At 43.0% G+C, this 23,940-nt stretch overlaps 1 protein-coding gene across 2 annotated transcripts in view; it reads right to left on the reverse strand.

Moving 5' to 3' along the window:
- Window positions 1-1,522: 1,522 nt before the first annotated feature.
- The window catches only part of NDUFAB1 (NADH:ubiquinone oxidoreductase subunit AB1), a 55,139-nt gene continuing 32,721 nt past the window's right edge, over window positions 1,523-23,940 (reverse strand). The window contains exons 4-5 of one of the 2 annotated variants that reach the window (XM_053694347.1): window positions 5,118-5,237; window positions 1,523-1,637 (exon numbers count right to left, since the gene is read on the reverse strand). In XM_053694347.1, the coding sequence (XP_053550322.1) occupies window positions 5,146-5,237 (92 nt within the window). In that variant the 3' untranslated portion in view covers window positions 1,523-1,637; window positions 5,118-5,145. Of the gene's footprint in view, window positions 1,655-5,117; window positions 5,238-23,940 lie in introns of both variants that reach the window. The other variant, XM_053694346.1, reaches the window with a different exon arrangement.

The following is a 23,940-nucleotide window of genomic DNA, read 5'->3' on the forward strand; positions in this document are numbered from 1 at the left end:
ATCACCATAGTCCTCTCACACATCCTATCTAGTCGTTGGGTGCAAGAGAATGACTGGAGGTGACGTAGAGGGGAGGAGCTATATAGCAACTCTGCTGGGTGAATCCTCTTGCACTTCCTGTAGGGGAGCAGTTAATATCCCACAAGTAATGATGACCCGTGGACTGATCACACTTAACAGAAGAAATACTATTTAAATTAAATTAGCTAAATGGCTCTGAAAGGAGCGTTTAGGTTTTTAAAAAATTACAACAAAAATTAACCCCTAAAAAATGCACAGACAGCAAAAAAGTACAGCTATGCTAATGCCAGTGATTTATAGCGATCACTGGCAAGCTAGGGGTTAAATACTATTTAAATTAAATTAGCTAAATGGCTCTGAAAGGAGCGTTTAGGTTTTTTAAAAAATTACAACAACAAAAATTAACCCCTAAAAAATGCACAGACAGCAAAAAAGTACAGCTATGCTAATGCCAGTGATGTATAGTGATCACTGGCAAGCTAGGGGTTAATGGCTCTGAAAAGAGCCTTTGGATTTTAAATTTTTTAACAAATAAAAGAAATAAATCTCTCTCTGCTGAAATACAGGTCTCTCTCTCTCTTCAACAAAATAGCAAGTGAGGAGAGGGAGGGAGATCCACACTGATCAGAGTCAATATTTACAAATATTGACCTGATCAGACAAATGGGAGATTTTATTATTATTTTTTTTTTTTTCTAAGAAGGCTCAGATTGGGTGACCCTAGCTTGCCCCTATGGTGAGACAGGCTAGGGACACCCCCAGAGGCCCCATGATGCACCGGGCATCGCCATTTTGGAAGCCTCATGGGGGAGGGGGGGGGGCTATATGTGGGGGCTTTTTATTTTATTACCGTTTTTTTATTTTTATTTAATTTATTTACTAACTAAGTGCCTCGACCCACCGAGGCACTTAGCACACTAGCAGAGCATCGGAAGCGTGTCTATTCGCTTCCGATGCTCTGCTGCACTGCCGGGCTCCACGTGGAGCAAAACCGGAAGTGATCACTCAAGGGGGAGTGATCAATCCGGTCCCGGCACTCCGTAACAGCACTGCAGGGATGCCCAGACATCGAGGCATCCCTGCAGTACTGTAATAGTGCCTGGAAGCGATCTTGATCGCTTCCAGCACTCACTTTAGCCGAGGACGTGCAGGGTACGTCGTCAGGCGTTAACTGCCTTTTTTTTTCAGACGTACCCTGCACGTCCTCGGTCACTAAGGGGTTAAACAACGAAAATTCTAGAATAATTATCCATTGCCCAGTTTTGCATAACCAACAGTTACATTAATACACTTTTTACCTCTGTTGTATCTAAGCCTTTAGAGACTGCTCCCTTATTTCAGTGCTTTTGACAGACTTGTATTTTAGGCAATCAGTGCTGACTCAAATAATTTCACAGGAGTGAGCACAATGTTATCCATATGGCCTACATGAAGTAGCGCTGTCTGCATTTAGTTTAGCCCCACACTTGTTGTGCCACAGAATTAAGACACAGACACAAAATTCGACACTTTTTTTACATTTATTAAAGGCCAACAGATTCAGACAGATTTAAATACAGGATCCTGGAAGAAGTGCCGATTGCAGCCGCGGTCAATATCGCGCCTACCCCAGCTACCTGCAGAGAAAGAGATCCTGAGAGCAGGACAGAGAAATGCAAACTGTAAAAACAAAAAGTGATCAGCAGTAAAATACATAGACCAGACACACAACATATATAGGTTACAAGACTGCTGGGACATCGTTGTGAAGCCCACAAAGGAATAACCGAAGCCGAGAATTTAAATGCCCAGATTTTGTTAGCCAGAGGCAATAATTCCATGAAAAATAAAATGTACAACATGCGTTACCCATAAGGGGTTAAACTGAGACTCTAGATCAGGATATGACTGAAGAGCCAATCAAACTGGCATATGAGAGTTTGCTCCAATCCCTAACCGTATTATTATCTGCAGTGTAACTGGAGTGCACTTTAACTAGGTTTTTCCCCTAAGCCTAAGGGGATTAAAGGGACAGAAAGTTCAAAATATTTTTATATAGTCATAAAAACTTTAAAAAGGGACAATCAACTAAATTTTGTATTGCTTAAAAAGCTAGATAATCCCTTTATTACCCATTCCCCAGTTTTGCAGAACCAACACTGTTATATTTATATACGTTTTACCTCTGTGATTACCTTGTATCTAAGCCTCTTCTGACAGCCCCCTGATCACATGACTTATCTATTGACTTATTTTATCCAATTAGTGCAGTGTCTGCCTCAACCCACAGGCGGGAGCACAATGTGATCTATATGGCTCACATGAACTAGCACTCCCCTGTGGTGAAAAGCTAATAACAGGCTGTCTGTAGTGGCTTAGAAACAGACAGAAACTTAGAGCTATAAAGTATATTAATATTACAATGTTAGTTGTGCAATCCTGTGGGGAATGGGTAGTAAAGGTGTTATCTATCTTTTTAGATAACAATTTGGGTGTTGACTGTCCCTTTAAGGACTAAAGATTACATTTTTATATTTACAATCCTCTGTGCAATTGGCTAACTTATTACCTTATTTGTAGAGCTGAGCTGTACCTTACACACATGGTGGATAAAAATCAATGATTTCACTGCACATCTATGTACAGAATCAGCCCCTTATTAAGTGCTAAGTTTCTAGGCAGCCCCTCACTAAGTGCTAAGTTTCTAGGCAGCCCCTCACTAAGTGCTAAGTTTCTAGGCAGCTCCTCACTAAGTGCTAAGTTTCTAGGCAGCTCCTCACTAAGTGCTAAGTTTCTAGGCAGCCCCTCACTAAGTGCTAAGTTTCTAGGCAGCCCCTCACTAAGTGCTAAGTTTCTAGGCAGCCCCTCACTAAGTGCTAAGTTTCTAGGCAGCCCCTCACTAAGTGCTAAGTTTCTAGGCAGCCCCTCACTAAGTGCTAAGTTTCTAGGCAGCCCCTCACTAAGTGCTAAGTTTCTAGGCAGCCCCTCACTAAGTGCTAAGTTTCTAGGCAGCCCCTCACTAAGTGCTAAGTTTCTAGGCAGCCCCTCACTAAGTGCTAAGTTTCTAGGCCGCCCCTCACTAAGTGCTAAGTTTCTAGGCCGCCCCTCACTAAGTGCTAAGTTTCTAGGCCGCCCCTCACTAAGTGCTAAGTTTCTAGGCCGCCCCTCACTAAGTGCTAAGTTTCTAGGCCGCCCCTCACTAAGTGCTAAGTTTCTAGGCCGCCCCTCACTAAGTGCTAAGTTTCTAGGCCGCCCCTCACTAAGTGCTAAGTTTCTAGGCCGCCCCTCACTAAGTGCTAAGTTTCTAGGCAGCCCCTCACTAAGTGCTAAGTTTCTAGGCAGCCCCTCACTAAGTGCTAAGTTTCTAGGCAGCCCCTCACTAAGTGCTAAGTTTCTAGGCAGCCCCTCACTAAGTGCTAAGTTTCTAGGCAGCCCCTCACTAAGTGCTAAGTTTCTAGGCAGCCCCTCACTAAGTGCTAAGTTTCTAGGCAGCCCCTCACTAAGTGCTAAGTTTCTAGGCAGCCCCTCACTAAGTGCTAAGTTTCTAGGCAGCCCCTCACTAAGTGCTAAGTTTCTAGGCAGCTCCTCACTAAGTGCTAAGTTTCTAGGCAGCTCCTCACTAAGTGCTAAGTTTCTAGGCAGCCCCTCACTAAGTGCTAAGTTTCTAGGCAGCCCCTCACTAAGTGCTAAGTTTCTAGGCAGCCCCTCACTAAGTGCTAAGTTTCTAGACAGCCCCTCACTAAGTGCTAAGTTTCTAGGCAGCCCCTTACTAAGTTTCAAGATGTTCAATGAATAGATGGGGGTCGATTTATCAAGCTGCAGCAGACAGGGGTGTACATACGCACCTCTGTCCGCAGCGGCTCGCCTCTGGCGGGCTGAATTTCGCTGCCGGAATTCAGCAATGCACAAGAACGCAATTTTGCGCTCTTGTGTAACGCCGTCCCCTGCCTGCGCACACCCAATTATGCGTGGGCAGGAGCTGTCAATCTCCCTGGTCAGACGAGACCAGGGAGATTGAAATTTGCCACCTAAGAGGTGGCGAGGAGGTTAGGGAAGCAGCGGTCTGATGATCGCTGCTTCATAAATGCAGACTGCAGGTTCTCTTGTGAGAACCTGCAGTATTAGGCAGACGAAACCTACCAAATCATTTGATAAATCGACCTCATGATGTTAGGGGTGGAATAGATCTGCATAAGAAGCCAAGTGTAAGAGGGAGGGGCAAGCAGAAAAAAACCCCCAAAAAACAAAAACTATTTTCAGTTTTTTCCGTGGACCTGGCTAATGTAGTCAGTCTAATTTTTTAGAGAGATTTTCTTTAAAGAGACATGAAACGCAAAAAATGTCTCATGGTTCATATAGAGAATACAATTTAAAACATTCCAATTTACTTCTATTATCTAATTTGCTTCATTCAGATATCGTTTGTTGAAAAATAGCAAACCACATGGGTGAGCCAATCACACGAGGCATCTATGTGCAGCCACTGACCCAATTAATGCTTTTCAACATAGGATATCAAGAGAATGAAGCAAATTAGATAATAGAAGTAAATTGGAAAGTTGTTTAAAAATGGTATTCTCTATGTAAATTATGAAAAAAATAAATTGTGTTTCATGTCCCTTTAACCACATCAGCTAAACATTGATGTTTAAACAAATACAAGAATACATGTGCTATATAATATTGTTTTAGTTTCTAATTATTATTATTATTATTATTATTATTAAGGGAGTGACTATTTTTTCTACTTCCAATTAAGTACAGCGGAAAACTTGTCCAAATATAAATGATTAACCTATGAAACAGATAATTATGACATTTTTGAACTATGTATTTCTAATGATAAATAAGTAAATCAGATATGTGTCTGGTTGTAAATATTAAGATTAAACATCCATTAAGATTGAGTCTTTATGTAGAAAGCCATAATATAAATAGAGTCTTACTGATTAGTCATTTAATTTAAATGGATTTAATTAGAATCAAATCTAACCTGCTTTTACACAATTCCCCCTCTTGCCTCATCTCATTAGTGTAATAACATCTGGTGGTTTTTCACAGGACGTGGGTACAATATATAACAAATCAAGCACCCTTTGCTGAGCACAAATACTCACAGTGAGCAGACAGAGTGAGACGTGTATTTCATTCATAAACATCCTTTTTATCTGCAATGTAATCTACAATCTCCTGTGGTGTCATCAGCTTCTCTCCGTCTGCATCTGGAATCTCAAATCCTGTGGGAGATAGAGATATTGATGAGGAGCGATGCGCGTTTCGCCTGTGTAAATGCATTAATGTGCTGCTGTTGCTGCAATTTAATCAGCATTAAAAGACATTTAATTTTACATGAGCTGCGGACAAATTCTAGCCTCATGGGTGCCCAATTAATTTCTGGCCCCTAAATATTTATCTTGTTGAATAGAAAAAGGGCAGCACACAGGAAGATGAAATGATACATAATACAATTAAATAAAAGCCAGGAAAAAGAAAATCTATGCTTAGCTGATAAATGGTTTTCTTTCCTGGCATGGAGAGTCCACAAATCCATCCTAATTACTAGTGGGAATTCAACTCCTGGCCACCAGGAAGAGGCAAAGAACACCCCAGCAAAGCTTTAAGTATCCCTCCCACTACCCATAAACCCCCAGTCATTCAGCCAAAGGAATATGGAAAGAGAAAAGGACACAAAGGGTATAGAGGTGCCTGAAGTTTAGAAAATGACAAAAGCCTTCCCAAAATTTTAATAAGGGCGGGTCGTGGACTCTCCATGCCAGAAAAGAATTTATCAGGCAAACATACATTTTATTTTCTTTCCAATAGCATGGAGAGTCCACAAATCCATTCTAATTACTAGTGGGAAATAATACCCAAGCTAGAGGACACAGAATGGAAGGGAGGGAGAACAAGACAAGCAGAGGGCACCAACACTTGAAAAACTTTCCTCCCAAAAGAAGCCTCAGCAGAGGTAAAACCCTTGATATTGTAGAATTTGGAAAAAGTATGCAACGAAAACCAAGTGGCCGCCTTGCAGATTTGTTCCACAGAAGCCTCATTTTTAAAGGCCCAAGAAGAAGAGACAGCCCTAGTGGAAAGAGCCGTAATCCTCTCAGGAGGCTGTTGTACAGCTGTCTAGTAGGCCAATCAAATGACACTTCTCAATCAAAAAGAAAGAGTAGGAGAAGTGGCTTTCTGACCCTTATGAAGGGAAGGTTAAGTTTAAGCATATGAAATACAGGAGTGCATTTATTAATCTTACTATAACCTAATCGCCAAGTTAATTTTTTTTCTTTCTAATTTTCTTATTTTTAAATCGTTAGCTCCCTACCGTTCCTATGTCTAACTCCTCCCACATACCAGTTCCGGCTTTTCTTGTGTTTGCTGTAGAAAGCGGTCCTATATATATAAGTCTTCCTAAAGCTCGTTCACGAAGCTCCGTGACACAGCGCACGTGCCACTCTGTAATTTAACATTCTTCTGCGCAAGCAAATTTCGTTCCAATAAAAATATAATTATTTAGCAAAGGCCTTTAAATCAATCCAAAATTAATGCTCTTCTCTGTATTCAATGCGGCCGTAAACCAAACTAGTACGCATGCGCGAAACGAGAAATTACGTAGGGTCACGGCTGCCTAACGGCCAGAATTTTAACTGGCTGAACTAAAAATGTGAACCAAAGATACAACCCCCCCCCAAAAAAAACAACAAAAAAACAGAATTAATGCTTACCTGATAAATTCCTTTCTCTTACGGTGTATCCAGTCCACGGATTCATCCTTACTTGTGGGATATTCTCATTCCCTACAGGAAGTGGCAAAGAGCACACAGCAAAGATGTCCATATAGCTCCCCCTCAGGCTCCGCCCCCCCAGTCATTCGACAGACGGTTAGGAGAAAAAGGAGAAACCATAGGGTGCAGTGGTGACTGTAGTTTAAACAAAAATTTTAACCTGGCTTAATTACCAGGGCGGGCCGTGGACTGGATGCACCGTAAGAGAAAGTAATTTATCAGGTAAGCATTAATTCTGTTTTCTCTTACAAGGTGTATCCAGTCCACGGATTCATCCATACTTGTGGGATACCAATACCAAAGCTTTAGGACACGGATGAAGGGAGGGAACAAGACAGGTAACCTAAACGGAAGGCACCACTGCTTGCAAAACCTTTCTCCCAAAAATAGCCTCCGAAGAAGCAAAAGTATCGAATTTGTAAAATTTGGCAAAAGTATGCAGTGAAGACCAAGTCGCTGCCTTACAAATCTGTTCAACAGAAGCCTCATTCTTGAAAGCCCATGTGGAAGCCACGGCTCTGGTGGAATGAGCTGTAATTCGTTCAGGAGGCTGCTGTCCAGCAGTCTCATAAGTCAATCGGATAATGCTTTTCAGCCAGAAGGAAAGAGAGGTAGCAGTTGCTTTCTGACCTCTCCTCTTACCAGAATAAACAACAAACAAGGATGATGTTTGTCTGAAATCTTTAGTTGCTTGTAAATAGAATTTTAAAGCATGAACCACATCAAGATTGTGCAATAGTCGTTCCTTCCTTGAGGATGGATTAGGACACAGAGAAGGAACAATGATTTCCTGGTTAATACTCTTATTAGAAACCACTTTAGGAAGAAAACCAGGCTTGGTACGCAAAACTACCTTATCTGCATGGAACACCAGATAGGGTGAATTACACTGCAAAGCAGATAATTCTGAAACTCTTCGAGCAGAAGATATAGCTACCAAAAACAAAAAACTTTCCAAGATAATAACTTAATATCTATGGAATGTAAAGGTTCAATTGGGACCCCTTGAAGAACTGAAAGAACTAAATTTAGACTCCATGGAGGAGCCACAGGTTTATAGACAGGCTTAATTCTGACCAAAGCCTGTGCAAACGCTTGAACGTCTGGTACATCTGCCAGACGCTTGTGCAACAAGATAGAGCAGATATCTGTCCCTTTAAGGTACTAGCTGATAACCCTTTCTCCAATCCTTCTTGGAGAAAATACAATATCCTTGGAATCCTAATCTTACTCCACGAGTAACCCTTGGATTCACACCAACAAAGATATTTCCGCCATATCTTATGGTAAATTTTCCTGGTGACAGGTTTTCTAGCTTGGATTAGAGTATCTATGACTGATCCAGAGAACCCACGCTTGGATAGAATTAAGCGTTCAATCTCCAAGCAGTCAGCTGCAGAGAAACTAGATTTGGATGCAAGAATGGACCCTGTATTAGAAGATCCTGCCTCATTGGCAGTGTCCATGGTGGGACAGATGACATGTCCACTAGGTCTGCGTGGCCACGCAGGCGCTATCAGAATTATCGAGGCCTTCTCCTGTTTGATTCTGGCTATCAGCCGAGGGAGAAGGGGAAACGGTGGAAAGACATAGGCCAGATTGAAGGACCAAGGCGCTACTAGAGCATCTATCAAAGCCGCCTTGGGGTCCCTGGACATGGATCCGTAAAGAGGAAGTTTGGTGTTCTGACGGGACGCCATCAGATCCAACTCTGGAATGCCCCAAAGCTGAGTCAGCTGAGCAAATACCTCCGGGTGAAAAGTCTGACGACTTAGGAAATCCGCTTCCCAGTTGTCTACTCCTGGGATGTGAATCGCAGATAGGTGGCAAGAGTGATCCTCCGCCCACCTGATTATCTTGGTTACTTCCTTCATCACTAAGGAACTCTTTGTTCCTCCCTGATGATTGATGTATGCTACAGTCGTGATGTTGTCCGACTGAAATCTGATGAACTTGTCCGCCGCTAGCTGAGGCCAAGCCTGGAGCGTATTGAATATCGCTCTCAGCTCCAAAATGTTTATCGGGAGAAGAGACTCTTCCCGAGACCATAGGCCCTGAGCTTTCAGGGAGCCCCAGACCGCGCCCCAGCCTAACAGACTGGCGTCGGTCGTTACAATGATCCACTCCGGTCTGCGGAAGCACATTCCCGGAGACAGGTGATCCTGAGACAACCACCAAAGAGAATCTCTGGTTTCCTGGTCCAATTGGATTTGAGGAGACAAATCTGCATAATCCCCATTCCACTGTTTGAGCATGCACAATTGCAGTGGTCTGAGATGAATGCGAACAAATGGGACTACGTCCATTGCTGCTACCATTAATCCGATAACCTCCATGCACTGAGCTACAGATGGCCGAGGAATTGAATGAAGAGCTCGGCAAATACTTAGAAGCTTTAACTTTCTGACCTCCGTCAGAAATATTTTCATTTCTACCGAGTCTATTAATGTTCCCAGGAAGGGAATCCTTGTGAGTGGGGACAGAGAACTTTTTTCGGTGTTCACCTTCCACCCGTGAGACCTTAGAAAGGCCAGAACAATATCCGTATGAGCCTTGGCTCTGGGAAAAGACGACGCCTGAATCAAGATGTCGTCCAGATAGGGTGCTACTGCAATGCCCCGCGGTCTTAGAACCGCTAGAAGGGACCCTAGCACTTTTGTGAAAATTCTTGGAGCGGTGGCCAACCCGAAGGGAAGGGCCACAAACTGGTAATGCTTGTCCAGAAAAGTGAACCTTAGGAACTGATGGTGATCTTTGTGGATAGGAATATGAAGGTACGCATCCTTTAGATCCACAGTAGTCATATTGACCTTCCTGGATCATCGGTAAGATTGTCCGAAAGGTCTCCATCTTGAAGGATGGAACTCTGAGGAATTTGTTTAGAATTTTTAGATCCAGGATTGGTCTGAAAGTTCCTTCTTTTTTGGGAACCACAAACAGGTTTGAGTAAAAACCCAGTCCTTGTTCTGTAATTGGAACTGGACATATCACTCCCATCTTGAATAGATCTTCTACACAGCGTAAGAACGCCTCTTTCTTTGTCTGGTCTGAAGACAGACGAGAAATGTGGAACCTTCCCCTTGGAGGAAGGTCCTCGAATTCTAGAAGATATCCCTGAGCAACTCTCTCTAATGCCCAGGGATCGGGAACATCTCTTGCCCAAGCCTGAGCAAAGAGAGAGTCTGCCCCCTACCAGATCCGGTCCCGGATCGGGGGCTACCCCTTCATGCTGTCTTAGTAGCAGCTGCAAGCTTCTTGGCCTGTTTACCCTTGTTCCAGCCCTGCAAAGACTTCCAGGTTGCCTTGGGCTGTGAAGTATTATCCTCCTGCTTTGTGGTTGCAGAGGTTGAAGCAGGACCGCTCCTGAAGTTACGAAAGGAACGAAAATTAGCCTTGTTTTTAGCCTTAAAAGGCCTATCTTGCGGGAGGGCATGGTCCTTTCCCCCAGTGATATCCAAAATAATCTTTCAACTCTGGCCGAAAAGGGTCTTTCCTTTGAAAGGGATATTGAGTAACTTAGTTTTAGACGACACATCGGCCGATTTCAGCCAGAGCGCTCTGCGCGCCATGATGGCAAAACCAGACATTTTCGCCGCTAACTTGGCTAATTGCAAAGCGGCATCTGTTATAAAAGAATTAGCCAGCTTTAGAGCTTTAATTCTATCCATAATTTCGTCATATGAGGTCTCTGTCTGGAGCGACTCCTCCAGCGCCTCAAACCAGAAAGCCGCTGCAGTAGTCACAGGAATAATGCAGGCAATAGGTTGGAGAAGGAAACCTTGTTGAACAAAAATTTTCTTTAGTAAACCTTCCAATTTTTTATCCATAGGATCTTTGAAAGCACAACTGTCTTCAATTGGTATGGTTGTGCGCTTGGCAAGTGTTGAAATTGCCCCCTCTACCTTAGGGATCATCTGCCATGCGTCCCGCCTGGGATCAGTTATAGGGAACATTTTCTTAAAGATAGGGGAGGGGGGAACAAAGGGTACACCTGGTCTCTCCCATTCCCTATCCACAATGTCCGCCACCCTCTTCGGGATCGGAAACGCATCAGTGTATACAGGGACTTCTAGGAATCTGTCCATTTTACACAATTTCTCTAGGACCACCATGGGGTCGCAATCATCCAGCGTAGCCAATACCTCCTTAAGCAGTACGCGGAGGTGTTCCAGCTTAAATTTAAACGCTAAGGAATCTGATTCTGCCCGCTGATAAATCTTTCCTGTATCTGAAATTTCTCCCTCACCGTCATTTCAGAGTGTTGTGAGGGTACAACAGATAAACCTTCCAAAGCTTCTGATTGCTCATACTCTGTTCTTAAAACCGAGCTATCACGCTTTTTAGGAAAAACTGGCAGTTTGGATAAAAATGCTGCAAGGGAATTATCCATGACTGCTGCTAATTGTTGTAATGTAATAGGGACCATTGCGCTAGATGTACTAGGCATATTACTGAAAACTAAGAAGAATCTTCACACAGAGGTGTGGATATCTCCTATAAGTATGCACTTGTAAGCACTCTCAGCCTAGACTGTGGGGCAGTTTCTTCAGATTAGAATAAAATAAAAACAGAATTTATGTTTACCTGATAAATTACTTTCTCCAACGGTGTGTCCGGTCCACGGCGTCATCCTTACTTGTGGGATATTCTCTTCCCCAACAGGAAATGGCAAAGAGCCCAGCAAAGCTGGTCACATGATCCCTCCTAGGCTCCGCCTTCCCCAGTCATTCGACCGACGTAAAGGAGGAATATTTGCATAGGAGAAATCATATGATACCGTGGTGACTGTAGTTAAAGAAAATAAATCATCAGACCTGATTAAAAAAACCAGGGCGGGCTGTGGACCGGACACACCGTTGGAGAAAGTAATTTATCAGGTAAACATAAATTCTGTTTTCTCCAACATAGGTGTGTCCGGTCCACGGCGTCATCCTTACTTGTGGGAACCAATACCAAAGCTTTAGGACACGGATGATGGGAGGGAGCAAATCAGGTCACCTAGATGGAAGGCACCACGGTTTGCAAAACCTTTCTCCCAAAAATAGCCTCAGAAGAAGCAAAAGTATCAAATTTGTAAAATTTGGTAAAAGTGTGCAGTGAAGACCAAGTCGCTGCCTTACATATCTGATCAACAGAAGCCTCGTTCTTAAAGGCCCATGTGGAAGCCACGGCCCTAGTGGAATGAGCTGTGATTCTTTCAGGAGGCTGCCGTCCGGCAGTCTCATAAGCCAATCTGATGATGCTTTTAAGCCAAAAAGATAGAGAGGTAGAAGTTGCTTTTTGACCTCTCCTTTTACCAGAATAAACAACAAACAAGGAAGATGTTTGTCTGAAATCCTTTGTAGCATCTAAATAGAATTTTAGAGCACGGACAACGTCCAAATTGTGTAACAAACGTTCCTTCTATGAAACTGGATTCGGACACAAAGAAGGTACAACTATCTCCTGGTTAATATTTTTGTTGGAAACAACCTTCGGAAGAAAACCAGGCTCAGTACGTAAAAACCACCTTATCTGCATGGACCAGATAGGGCGGAGAACACTGCAGAGCAGATAACTCAGAAACTCTTCTAGCGGAAGAAATTGCAACCTAAAACAAAACTTTCCAAGATAATAACTTAATATCTATGGAATGTAAGGGTTCAAACGGAACCCCTTGAAGAACTGAAAGAACTAGATTAAGACTCCAGAGCCTGAACAAACGCTTAAACGTCTGGCAGCTGCCAGCCTTTTGTGAAGTAAAACAGATAAAGCAGAGATCTGTCCCTTCAGAGAACTCGCAGAAAATCCTTTCTCCAAACCTTCTTGTAGAAAGGAAAGAATCTTAGGAATTTTTATCTTGTTCCATGGGAATCCTTTAGATTCACACCAACAGATATATTTTTTCCATATATTATGGTAAATTTTTCTAGTTACAGGCTTTCTAGCCTGAATAAGAGTATCTATTACAGAATCTGAAAACCCACGCTTTGATAAAATCAAGCGTTCAAACTCCAAGCAGTCAGTTGGAGGAAAACCAGATTCGGATGTTCGAATGGACCCTGAATAAGAAGGTCCTGTCTCAAAGGTAGCTTCCATGGTGGAGCCGATGACACATTCACCAGGTCTGCATACCAAGTCCTGCGTGGCCACACAGGAACTATCAAGGTCACCGAAGCCCTCTCCAGATTGATCCTGGCTACCAGCCTGGGAATGAGAGGAAACGGTGGGAATACATAAGCTAGGTTGAAGATCCAAGGTGCTACTATTGTATCCAATAGAGTCGCCTTGGGATCCCTGGATTTGGACCCGTAACAAGGGACCATGAAGTTCTGACGAGAGGCCATCAGAACCAAGTCTGGAATGCCCCATAATTGAGTTATTTGGGCAAAGATTTCCAGATGGAGTTCCCACTCCCCCGGATGCTCCTCCATCGCCAGGGAACTCCTTGTTACCCCCTGATGGTTGATATATGTAACAGTCGTCATGATGACTGATTGAAACCTTATGAATTTGGCCTTTGCTAGTCGAGGCCAAGCCTTGAGAGCATTGGATATCGCTCTCAGTTCCATTATGTTTATCGGGAGAAGAGAGTCTTCCCGAAACCATAGACCCTGAGTTTTCAGGGGTTCCCAGACCGCGCCCCAGCCCACCAGACTGGCGTCGGTCGTGACAATGACCTATTCTGGTCTGCGGAAGCTCATTCCCTGTGACAGGTTGTCCAGGGTCAGCCACCAACGGAGTGAATCTCTGGTTATTTGATCTACTTGTATCGTCGGAGACAAGTCTGTATAATCCCCATTCCACTGTCTGAGCATGCCCAGGTGCAATGGTCTTAGATGAATTCGTGCAAAAGGAACTATGTCCATTGCCGCAACCATCAACCCTATTACTTCCATGGACTGCGCTATGGAAGGAAGAAGAACAGAATGAAGTACCTGACAAGAGCTTAGAAGTTTTGATTTTCTGGCCTCTGTCAGAAAAACCTTCATTTCTAAGGAAACTATTATTGTTCCCAAGAAGGGAACTCTTGTTGACGGGGACAGAGAACTTTTTTCTATGTTCACTTTCCACCTGTGAGATCTGAGAAAGGCTAGGACAATGTCCGTATGAGCCCTTGCTTTTGACAGAGACGACACTTGAATCAGGATGTCGTCCAAGTAAGGTACTACTGCAATGCCCCTTGGTCTTAGCACCGCTAGAAGGGACCCTAGTACCCTTGTGAAAATCCTTGGCGCAGTGGCTAATCCGAATGGAAGTGCCACAGGTAATGCTTGTCCAGAAAGGCGAACCTTAGGAACCAAAAATGTTCCTTGTGGATAGGAATACGTAGGTACGCATCCTTTAAGTCCACCATGGTCATGAATTGACCTTCCTGGATGGTAGGAAGGATCGTTCGAATGGTTTCCATTTTGAATGATGAAACCCTTAGAAACTTGTTTAGAATCTTGAGATCTAAAATAGGTCTGAATGTTCCCTCTTTTTTGGGAATTATGAACAGGTTGGAGTAAAAACCCATCCCTTGTTCTCCTAATGGAACAGGATGAATCACTCCCATGCTTAACAGGTCTTCTACACAGTGTAAGAATGCCTGTTCGAAGATAATTGAGACCCGTGGAACCTTCCCCTTGGGGGTAGTTCCCTGAATTCCAGGAGATAACCTTGAGAAACTATTTCTAGCGCCCAAGGATCCTGAACATCTCTTGCCCCAGCCTGAGCAAAGAGAGAAAGTCTGCCCCCCACCAGATCCTTCCCAGATCGGGGGCCAACACTTCATGCTGTTTTGGTAGCAGTGGCAGGTGACTTGGCCTGCTTACCCTTGTTCCAGCCTTGCATCGGCCTCCAGGCTGGCTTGGTTTGAGAAGTATTACCCTCTTGCTTAGAGGGTGTAGAATTTGAGGCTGGTCCGTTTCTGCGAAAGGGACGAAAATTTGGCTTCTTTTTAGCCTTAAAAGACCTATCCAGAGGAAGGGCGTGGCCCTTTCCCCCAGTGATGTCTGAAATAATCTTTTTCAAGTCAGGGCCAAACAGTGTTTTACCCTTGAAAGGGATGTTAAGCAAAAGCGCTCTGCGCGCCACGATAGCAAACCCTGAATTATTCGCCACTAATCTAGCTAATTGCAAAGCGGCATCTAAAATAAAAAAGAGTTAGCCAATTTAAGAGCTTGAACTCTGTCCAAAACCTCCTCGTACGAAGATTCTTTATTGAGCGACTTTTCTAGTTCTTTGAACCAGAAACACGCAGCTGTAGTGACAGGAACAATGCATGAAATTGGTTGTAGAAGGTAACCTTGCTGAACAAACATCTTTTTAAGCAAACCCTCTAACCTTTAATCCATAGGATCTAGAAAGCACAACTATCTTCTATAGGAATAGAAGTGCGTTTGTTTAGAGTAGAAACCGCCCCCTCGACCTTGGGGACTGTATGCTATAAGTCCTTTCTGGGGTCGACTATAGGAACTAATTTCTTAAATATAGGGGGAGGACAAAAGGTATGCCGGGCCTTTCCCACTCCTTATTTACTATGTCCGCCACCCGCTTGGGTATAGGAAAAACATCGGGGGGCACCGGACTTTAAATTTCAAACTGAACACACTTTATTACTGAATATGTGAAAAAGTATGAAGGAATTGTTCAAATTTCACCAAAATTTCACCACAGTAACTTAAAGCCTTAAAAGTATTGCACACCAAATTTGAAAGCTTTAACCCTTAAAATAACGGAACCGGAGCCGTTTTTACATTTAACCCCTATACAGTCCCAGGAATCTGCTTTGCTGAGACCCAACCAAGCCCAGAGGGGAATACGATACCAAATGATGCCTTCTATAAGCTTTTTCAGTGGTTCTTAGCTCCTCACACATGCATCTGCATGCCATGCTTTCCAAAAACAACTGCGCATTAGAGGCGCGAAAATAAGGCTCTGTCTATGACTAGAAAAGGCCCCCAGTGAAAAAGGTGTCCAATACAGTGCCTGCCGTTTTTATTAAAACAATCCCCAAGATTTAACAACTATTAAAAGTAATAATCTGCCAAATATACTTAGTAAAGTAATCGTTTTAGCCCAGAAAAATGTCTACCAGTTTTTTAAGCCCTAATGAAGCCCTTTATTCTTTTACTTAGACTAAGAAAATGGCTTACCGGATCCCATAGGGAAAATGACAGCTTCCAGCATTACATAGTCTTGTTAGAAATGTGTCATACCTCAAGCAGCAAACGTCTGCTCACTGTTTCCCCCAACTGAAGTTAATTCCTCTCAACAGTCCTGTGTGGAAACAGCCATCGATTTTAGTAACGGTTGCTAAAATCATTTTCCTCTTACAAACAGAAATCTTCATCTCTTTCCTGTTTCAGAGTAAATAGTACATACCAGCACTATTTTAAAATAACAAACACTTGATTGAAGAATAAAAACTACATTTAAACACCAAAAAACTCTAAGCCATCTCCGTGGAGATGTTGCCTGTACAACGGCAAAGAGAATGACTGGGGAAGGCGGAGCCTAGGAGGGATCATGTGACCAGCTTTGCTGGGCTCTTTGCCATTTCCTGTTGGGGAAGAGAATATCCCACAAGTAAGGATGACGCCGTGGACCGGACACACCTATGTTGGAGAAATATAACTTTTATTGTGAATTTACTTAAAATAAGGGTAACACACATTAAAATCGACACTAGCACTGTTGTGTTATCTAACACTATTTGCACACTGTGAGGAGGACTATGTTGTCAACCGCCTTGGGTGAATAAATATACGTCCTCTATATAGTGTTATACTTTTTCTGCTATACTATGATGGCGTATCCAAATGGTGTAATATAAATAAATATATATATATATATATATATATATATATATATATATATATATATATATATATATATATATATATATATATATATATATATATATATATATATATATATATATATATATATATATATATATATATAAAATCACTCTGTAAAATACACCCTATTTATACCCAAATTACTCAGTAGCGTGTTTGAAAAAGCCAGTAGTTAGTCCGCTTGGTCCCTGTTCAATGTGTACAAATATATATATGGCTGCTCTTAGGTCCTGTTTGTACCACCAATCCTCTATGGTCTATTGTGCAACTTATATAACATTTCGTTGGAAGACAATTATACTCTTATATTGTCTAGATGTAACCAAACAGTATCTCATTCAATCTATAATGTTTGTGTATGATACAATTATAAACTGTTTGTTTCTAGCGCAACAGTCTGTAAATCAGACCGGGCTTATCGCCGTATGAATATAGTGCATAATATAACAGTGTAGATAGTACATCCCTTTATGTTTCCACGGTCTAATCTGGCTCAACCCAGGTTCATTCTTTATTTGACAACCTCTCTAAATATTTTTGGCAATCTTTACAATCTTTCTGAAAATTTCACCACACAATCTTAATGCTTGGTAATGGTTGCACAGCAAGTATCAAGTTAATTAACCCCTTAATGCCCGAACCGGAGCAACCTAAAGATGACAACCGGTTAGCAAACTACAGCACCATGCCACAGCAATCTGCTGTGGCCCTACCTTGCCCCTGGGGATTAGTTGATGAAAAGTAAGCCTCTATGAAGTCCTCAAGAAGTTTTAGGACCCTCCACATGTAGCTGCATGAAGCTGTCTGCAAAATGAAGAGCGCAACTGAGGCGTCAAAATTAGGCCCCCTCCCTCTCCACTCCGGAGTTGTGGGGCCTTCAAAACCCTAAATAGGTGTCCAAATTACTGCTATGTGGAATAAACACCCCAAATAACACTCCAAAAGTGATAAATAACATGTAAAGTGATTATATTTTACTAAAAAATAATCGATTGCCCTTTAACAGTGTCCACCAGTCATTTAGCCCTGTTACATAAGCCTTCCTTCTATACTGAATCTCAGAATATGGCTTACCTTCCCCACATGATGATTCTTGTCAGTCTTCTAGCATTACTAAGTCTTGACTAGAAAAAGATGACTGAACATGCCTTGTAGCAGTTAAAGGGACATTATACACTCATTTTTTCTTTGCATAAATGTTTTGTAGATTGTCTATTTATATAGCCCATGAAGTTTTTTTTTTTTAAATAAAAGTATAGTTTTGCTTATTTTTAAATAACATTGCTCTGATTTTCAGACTCCTAACCAAGCCCCAAAGTTTTATGTGAATACCGTCAGCTACCTTCTCCAGCTTGCTCCTGTTTGTGTAAAGGGTCTTTTCAGATGCAAAAGGGGGAGGGGGGGAGTGTCTTATTTCCCACTTGCAGTGGGCTTTCCAGCTACCTTTTCAACAGAGCCAAACTGACAGCTTCTAAGTAAGTTTTTAAACAGTTTTATACTGGATTTTTATATCAGTATCTGTGCATCTTATTCTTTATAGTAGTGTCTATTACATGCAGTTATATGAAAATGAGTGTATACTGTCCCTTTAAGCCTGCAAACTGTTCCCCCCAACTGAAGTTTTCTTGGTACTACTCAGTCCTGCGTGGGAACAGCAGTGGATTTTAGTTACAACATGCTAAAATCATTTTCCTCTCAGCAGAATTCTTCATCACTTTCTGCTAGAGAGTAAATAGTACAAACCGGCACTATTTCAAAATAAACTTTTGATTGAAGATAGAAAAAACTACAAATCTAACACCACATTCACTTTACCCTCCCGTGGAGATGCTACTTGTTAGAGCGGCAAAGAGAATGACTGGGGGGGGGGAGCGGAGCTATATGGACAGCTTTGCTGTGTGCTCTCTTTGCCACTTCCTGTAGGGAATGAGAATATCCCACAAGTAAGGATGAATCCGTGGACTGGATACACCTTGTAAGAGAAAAACAGTTGATGGAATTAAAAGTGAGATTAATTCATCTTTTTTTTTTTTATTCTAAAGCCAGTAAAGTCCTACTGATTTTTTTACAAAAGAATTGGATTGTGGATCAGCATCAAGGTAACTTTACCTTCACTTTAATATTAACAGAAAGCATAGGCTCAAACGAAGCCTGCTGAATAACCCTAAGAACAAGATTAAAGGGACACTGAACCCAAATTTTTTCTTTCGTTATTCAGATAAAGCATGCAATTTTAAACAACTTTCTAATTTACTCCTATTATGATTTTTTCTACGTTCTCTTGCTATCTTTATTTGAAAAAGGCATCTAAACTATTTTTTTTAGTCGAGAACCTTGGATAGCACTTGTTTATTGGTCGGTTAAATTAATCCACCAATCACCAAGAACAACCCAGGTTGTTCACCAAAAATAAAGATACCAAGAGAATGAAGAAAATTTGATAATAGGAGTAAATGAGAAAGTTGCTTAAAATTGCTGATCTATCTGAATCCCAAAAGAAACAATGTGGGTTCAGTGTCCCTTTAAAGGCTGCATGGAGCAGCAACAGACAAACACAGGCTTGATTCTGACCAAGTTCTGAACAAAAAAGATTGAACATCTGGAAAGTCGGCCAGACATTTATGCAAAATAATCGAAAGGGCAGAGTACTTACTGACAAACCTTTCTCCAGGCCTTCCTGAAGAAAAAAGACAGAATGCGGAGAACCCTCACCTGACTCAAGGGGAAATCCCTAGATTCACACCAGCAAAAAAGGTATGTACATCACACCATATGGTAAATCTAGCGAGTTACTGGCTTACGAGCCTGAATAATGGTATCAATCACCTTTTCGGAAAAACCTCATCTAGATAAAACTAGGCGTTCAATCTCCAAGCAGTCAGCTTCAGAGAATCTAGGTTTGGATGAAGGAAAAGACCCCGAAGTAGAAGGTCCTTCCTCAGAGGCAATTTCCACAGGGGTAAAAACGACATTGTCACCAAATCCGCAAACCAAAGTCTGCGAGGCCAAGCTGGAGCGATTAGAATCACCAAAGCCAGCTCCTGTTTGGTAAGGGCTATCACCCGAGGAAGGACAAACTTGGGAAACAGGTAGATTAGACCGAAATCCCATGAAACCTCCAGAGTGACGACCAGAGCTGCTTGATCTAGATCCATATCTGGGAAATTTGGAAATTAAACTAAACGTTGTCAAATCCAACTCCAGAACCCCCCACCTGGGAGTTATCATTGAGATACATCCGGATGAAGAACTGAGCGGAACCGTCTGTATGTCAGAAGACTCACCAGCCACCGAGGGAATACCCAGATGTCCCCACCTGGGATGTGAACAACCCAAAAGTGGTAATTGAGAAAACTCCGCTCACCGAAGGAAGCGAGACACCTCCTTCATGGCTAAGGAACTCCTATATCCTCCATGAAGGGAGATAAGTCACTGATGGGAGCTGACCAACAGAAATCTAAGAAACCGGACTAATTCAGTTGAGGCAGGCTGTCAGTGCATTGAGAATTACTATTAATGCAAGATACTTGTTGGAAGTAGATTACATGGCAAATAAAAAGAACATTGTGCACAAAAAAGCGATTAACATCAAAAACAGAATTTATGTTTACCTGATAAATTACTTTCTCCAACGGTGTGTCCGGTCCACGGCGTCATCCTTACTTGTGGGATATTCTCTTCCCCAACAGGAAATGGCAAAGAGCCCAGCAAAGCTGGTCACATGATCCCTCCTAGGCTCCGCCTACCCCAGTCATTCGACCGACGTTAAGGAGGAATATTTGCATAGGAGAAACCATATGATACCGTGGTGACTGTAGTTAAAGAAAATAAATTATCAGACCTGATTAAAAAACCAGGGCGGGCCGTGGACCGGACACACCGTTGGAGAAAGTAATTTATCAGGTAAACATAAATTCTGTTTTCTCCAACATAGGTGTGTCCGGTCCACGGCGTCATCCTTACTTGTGGGAACCAATACCAAAGCTTTAGGACACGGATGATGGGAGGGAGCAAATCAGGTCACCTAAATGGAAGGCACCACGGCTTGCAAAACCTTTCTCCCAAAAATAGCCTCAGAAGAAGCAAAAGTATCAAACTTGTAAAATTTGGTAAAAGTGTGCAGTGAAGACCAAGTCGCTGCCCTACATATCTGATCAACAGAAGCCTCATTCTTGAAGGCCCATGTGGAAGCCACAGCCCTAGTGGAATGAGCTGTGATTCTTTCGGGAGGCTGCCGTCCGGCAGTCTCGTAAGCCAATCTGATGATGCTTTTAATCCAAAAAGAGAGAGAGGTAGAAGTTGCTTTTTGACCTCTCCTTTTACCGGAATAAACAACAAACAAGGAAGATGTTTGTCTAAAATCCTTTGTAGCATCTAAATAGAATTTTAGAGCGCGAACAACATCCAAATTGTGCAACAAACGTTCCTTCTTCGAAACTGGTTTCGGACACAGAGAAGGTACGATAATCTCCTGGTTAATGTTTTTGTTAGAAACAACTTTTGGAAGAAAACCAGGTTTAGTACGTAAAACCACCTTATCTGCATGGAACACCAGATAAGGAGGAGAACACTGCAGAGCAGATAATTCTGAAACTCTTCTAGCAGAAGAAATTGCAACCAAAAACAAAACTTTCCAAGATAATAACTTAATATCAACGGAATGTAAGGGTTCAAACGGAACCCCCTGAAGAACTGAAAGAACTAAGTTGAGACTCCAAGGAGGAGTCAAAGGTTTGTAAACAGGCTTGATTCTAACCAGAGCCTGAACAAAGGCTTGAACATCTGGCACAGCTGCCAGCTTTTTGTGAAGTAACACAGACAAGGCAGAAATCTGTCCCTTCAGGGAACTTGCAGATAATCCTTTTTCCAATCCTTCTTGAAGGAAGGATAGAATCTTAGGAATCTTAACCTTGTCCCAAGGGAATCCTTTAGATTCACACCAACAGATATATTTTTTCCAAATTTTGTGGTAAAACTTTCTAGTTACAGGCTTTCTGGCCTGAACAAGAGTATCGATAACAGAATCTGAGAACCCTCGCTTCGATAAGATCAAGCGTTCAATCTCCAAGCAGTCAGCTGGAGTGAGACCAGATTCGGATGTTCGAACGGACCTTGAACAAGAAGGTCTCGTCTCAAAGGTAGCTTCCATGGTGGAGCCGATGACATATTCACCAGATCTGCATACCAAGTCCTGCGTGGCCACGCAGGAGCTATCAAGATCACCGACGCCCTTTCCTGATTGATCCTGGCTACCAGCCTGGGGATGAGAGGAAACGGCGGGAATACATAAGCTAGTTTGAAGGTCCAAGGTGCTACTAGTGCATCCACTAGAGCCGCCTTGGGATCCCTGGATCTGGACCCGTAGCAAGGAACTTTGAAGTTCTGACGAGAGGCCATCAGATCCATGTCTGGAATGCCCCACAGTTGAGTGACTTGGGCAAAGATTTCCGGATGGAGTTCCCACTCCCCCGGATGCAATGTCTGACGACTCAGAAAATCCGCTTCCCAATTTTCCACTCCTGGGATGTGGATAGCAGACAGGTGGCAGGAGTGAGACTCCGCCCATAGAATGATTTTGGTCACTTCTTCCATCGCCAGGGAACTCCTTGTTCCCCCCTGATGGTTGATGTACGCAACAGTTGTCATGTTGTCTGATTGAAACCGTATGAACTTGGCCCTCGCTAGCTGAGGCCAAGCCTTGAGAGCATTGAATATCGCTCTCAGTTCCAGAATATTTATCGGTAGAAGAGATTCTTCCCGAGACCAAAGACCCTGAGCTTTCAGGGATCCCCAGACCGCGCCCCAGCCCATCAGACTGGCGTCGGTCGTGACAATGACCCACTCTGGTCTGCGGAAGGTCATCCCTTGTGACAGGTTGTCCAGGGACAGCCACCAACGGAGTGAGTCTCTGGTCCTCTGATTTACTTGTATCCTCGGAGACAAGTTTGTATAGTCCCCATTCCACTGACTGAGCATGCACAGTTGTAATGGTCTTAGATGAATGCGCGCAAAAGGAACTATGTCCATTGCCGCTACCATCAAACCTATCACTTCCATGCACTGCGCTATGGAAGGAAGAGGAACGGAATGAAGTATCCGACAAGAGTCTAGAAGTTTTGTTTTTCTGGCCTCTGTCAGAAAAATCCTCATTTCTAAGGAGTCTATTATTGTTCCCAAGAAGGGAACCCTTGTTGACGGAGATAGAGAACTCTTTTCCACGTTCACTTTCCATCCATGAGATCTGAGAAAGGCCAGGACGATGTCCGTGTGAGCCTTTGCTTGAGGAAGGGACGACGCTTGAATCAGAATGTCGTCCAAGTAAGGTACTACAGCAATGCCCCTTGGTCTTAGCACAGCTAGAAGGGACCCTAGTACCTTTGTGAAAATCCTTGGAGCAGTGGCTAATCCGAAAGGAAGCGCCACGAACTGGTAATGCTTGTCCAGGAATGCGAACCTTAGGAACCAATGATGTTCCTTGTGGATAGGAATATGTAGATACGCATCCTTTAAATCCACCGTGGTCATGAATTGACCTTCCTGGATGGAAGGAAGAATTGTTCGAATGGTTTCCATTTTGAACGATGGAACCTTGAGAAACTTGTTTAAGATCTTGAGATCTAAGATTGGTCTGAACGTTCCCTCTTTTTTGGGAACTATGAACAGATTGGAGTAGAACCCCATCCCTTGTTCTCCTAATGGAACAGGATGAATCACTCCCATTTTTAACAGGTCTTCTGCACAACGTAAGAATGCCTGTCTTTTTATGTGGTCTGAAGACAACTGAGACCTGTGGAACCTCCCCCTTGGGGGAAGCCCCTTGAATTCCAGAAGATAACCTTGGGAGACTATTTCTAGCGCCCAAGGATCCAGAACATCTCTTGCCCAAGCCTGAGCGAAGAGAGAGAGTCTGCCCCCCACCAGATCCGGTCCCGGATCGGGGGCCAACATTTCATGCTGTCTTGGTAGCAGTGGCAGGTTTCTTGGCCTGCTTTCCCTTGTTCCAGCCTTGCATTGGTCTCCAAGCTGGCTTGGCTTGAGAAGTATTACCCTCTTGCTTAGAGGACGTAGAACTTTGGGCTGGTCCGTTTCTACGAAAGGGACGAAAATTAGGTTTATTTTTGGCCTTGAAAGGCCGATCCTGAGGAAGGGCGTGGCCCTTACCCCCAGTGATATCAGAGATAATCTCTTTCAAGTCAGGGCCAAACAGCGTTTTCCCCTTGAAAGGAATGTTAAGTAGCTTGTTCTTGGAAGACGCATCAGCTGACCAAGATTTCAACCAAAGCGCTCTGCGCGCCACAATAGCAAACCCAGAATTCTTAGCCGCT

Source organism: Bombina bombina, chromosome 11, assembly GCF_027579735.1.
Source record: "Bombina bombina isolate aBomBom1 chromosome 11, aBomBom1.pri, whole genome shotgun sequence".
NCBI lineage: Eukaryota > Metazoa > Chordata > Amphibia > Anura > Bombinatoridae > Bombina > Bombina bombina.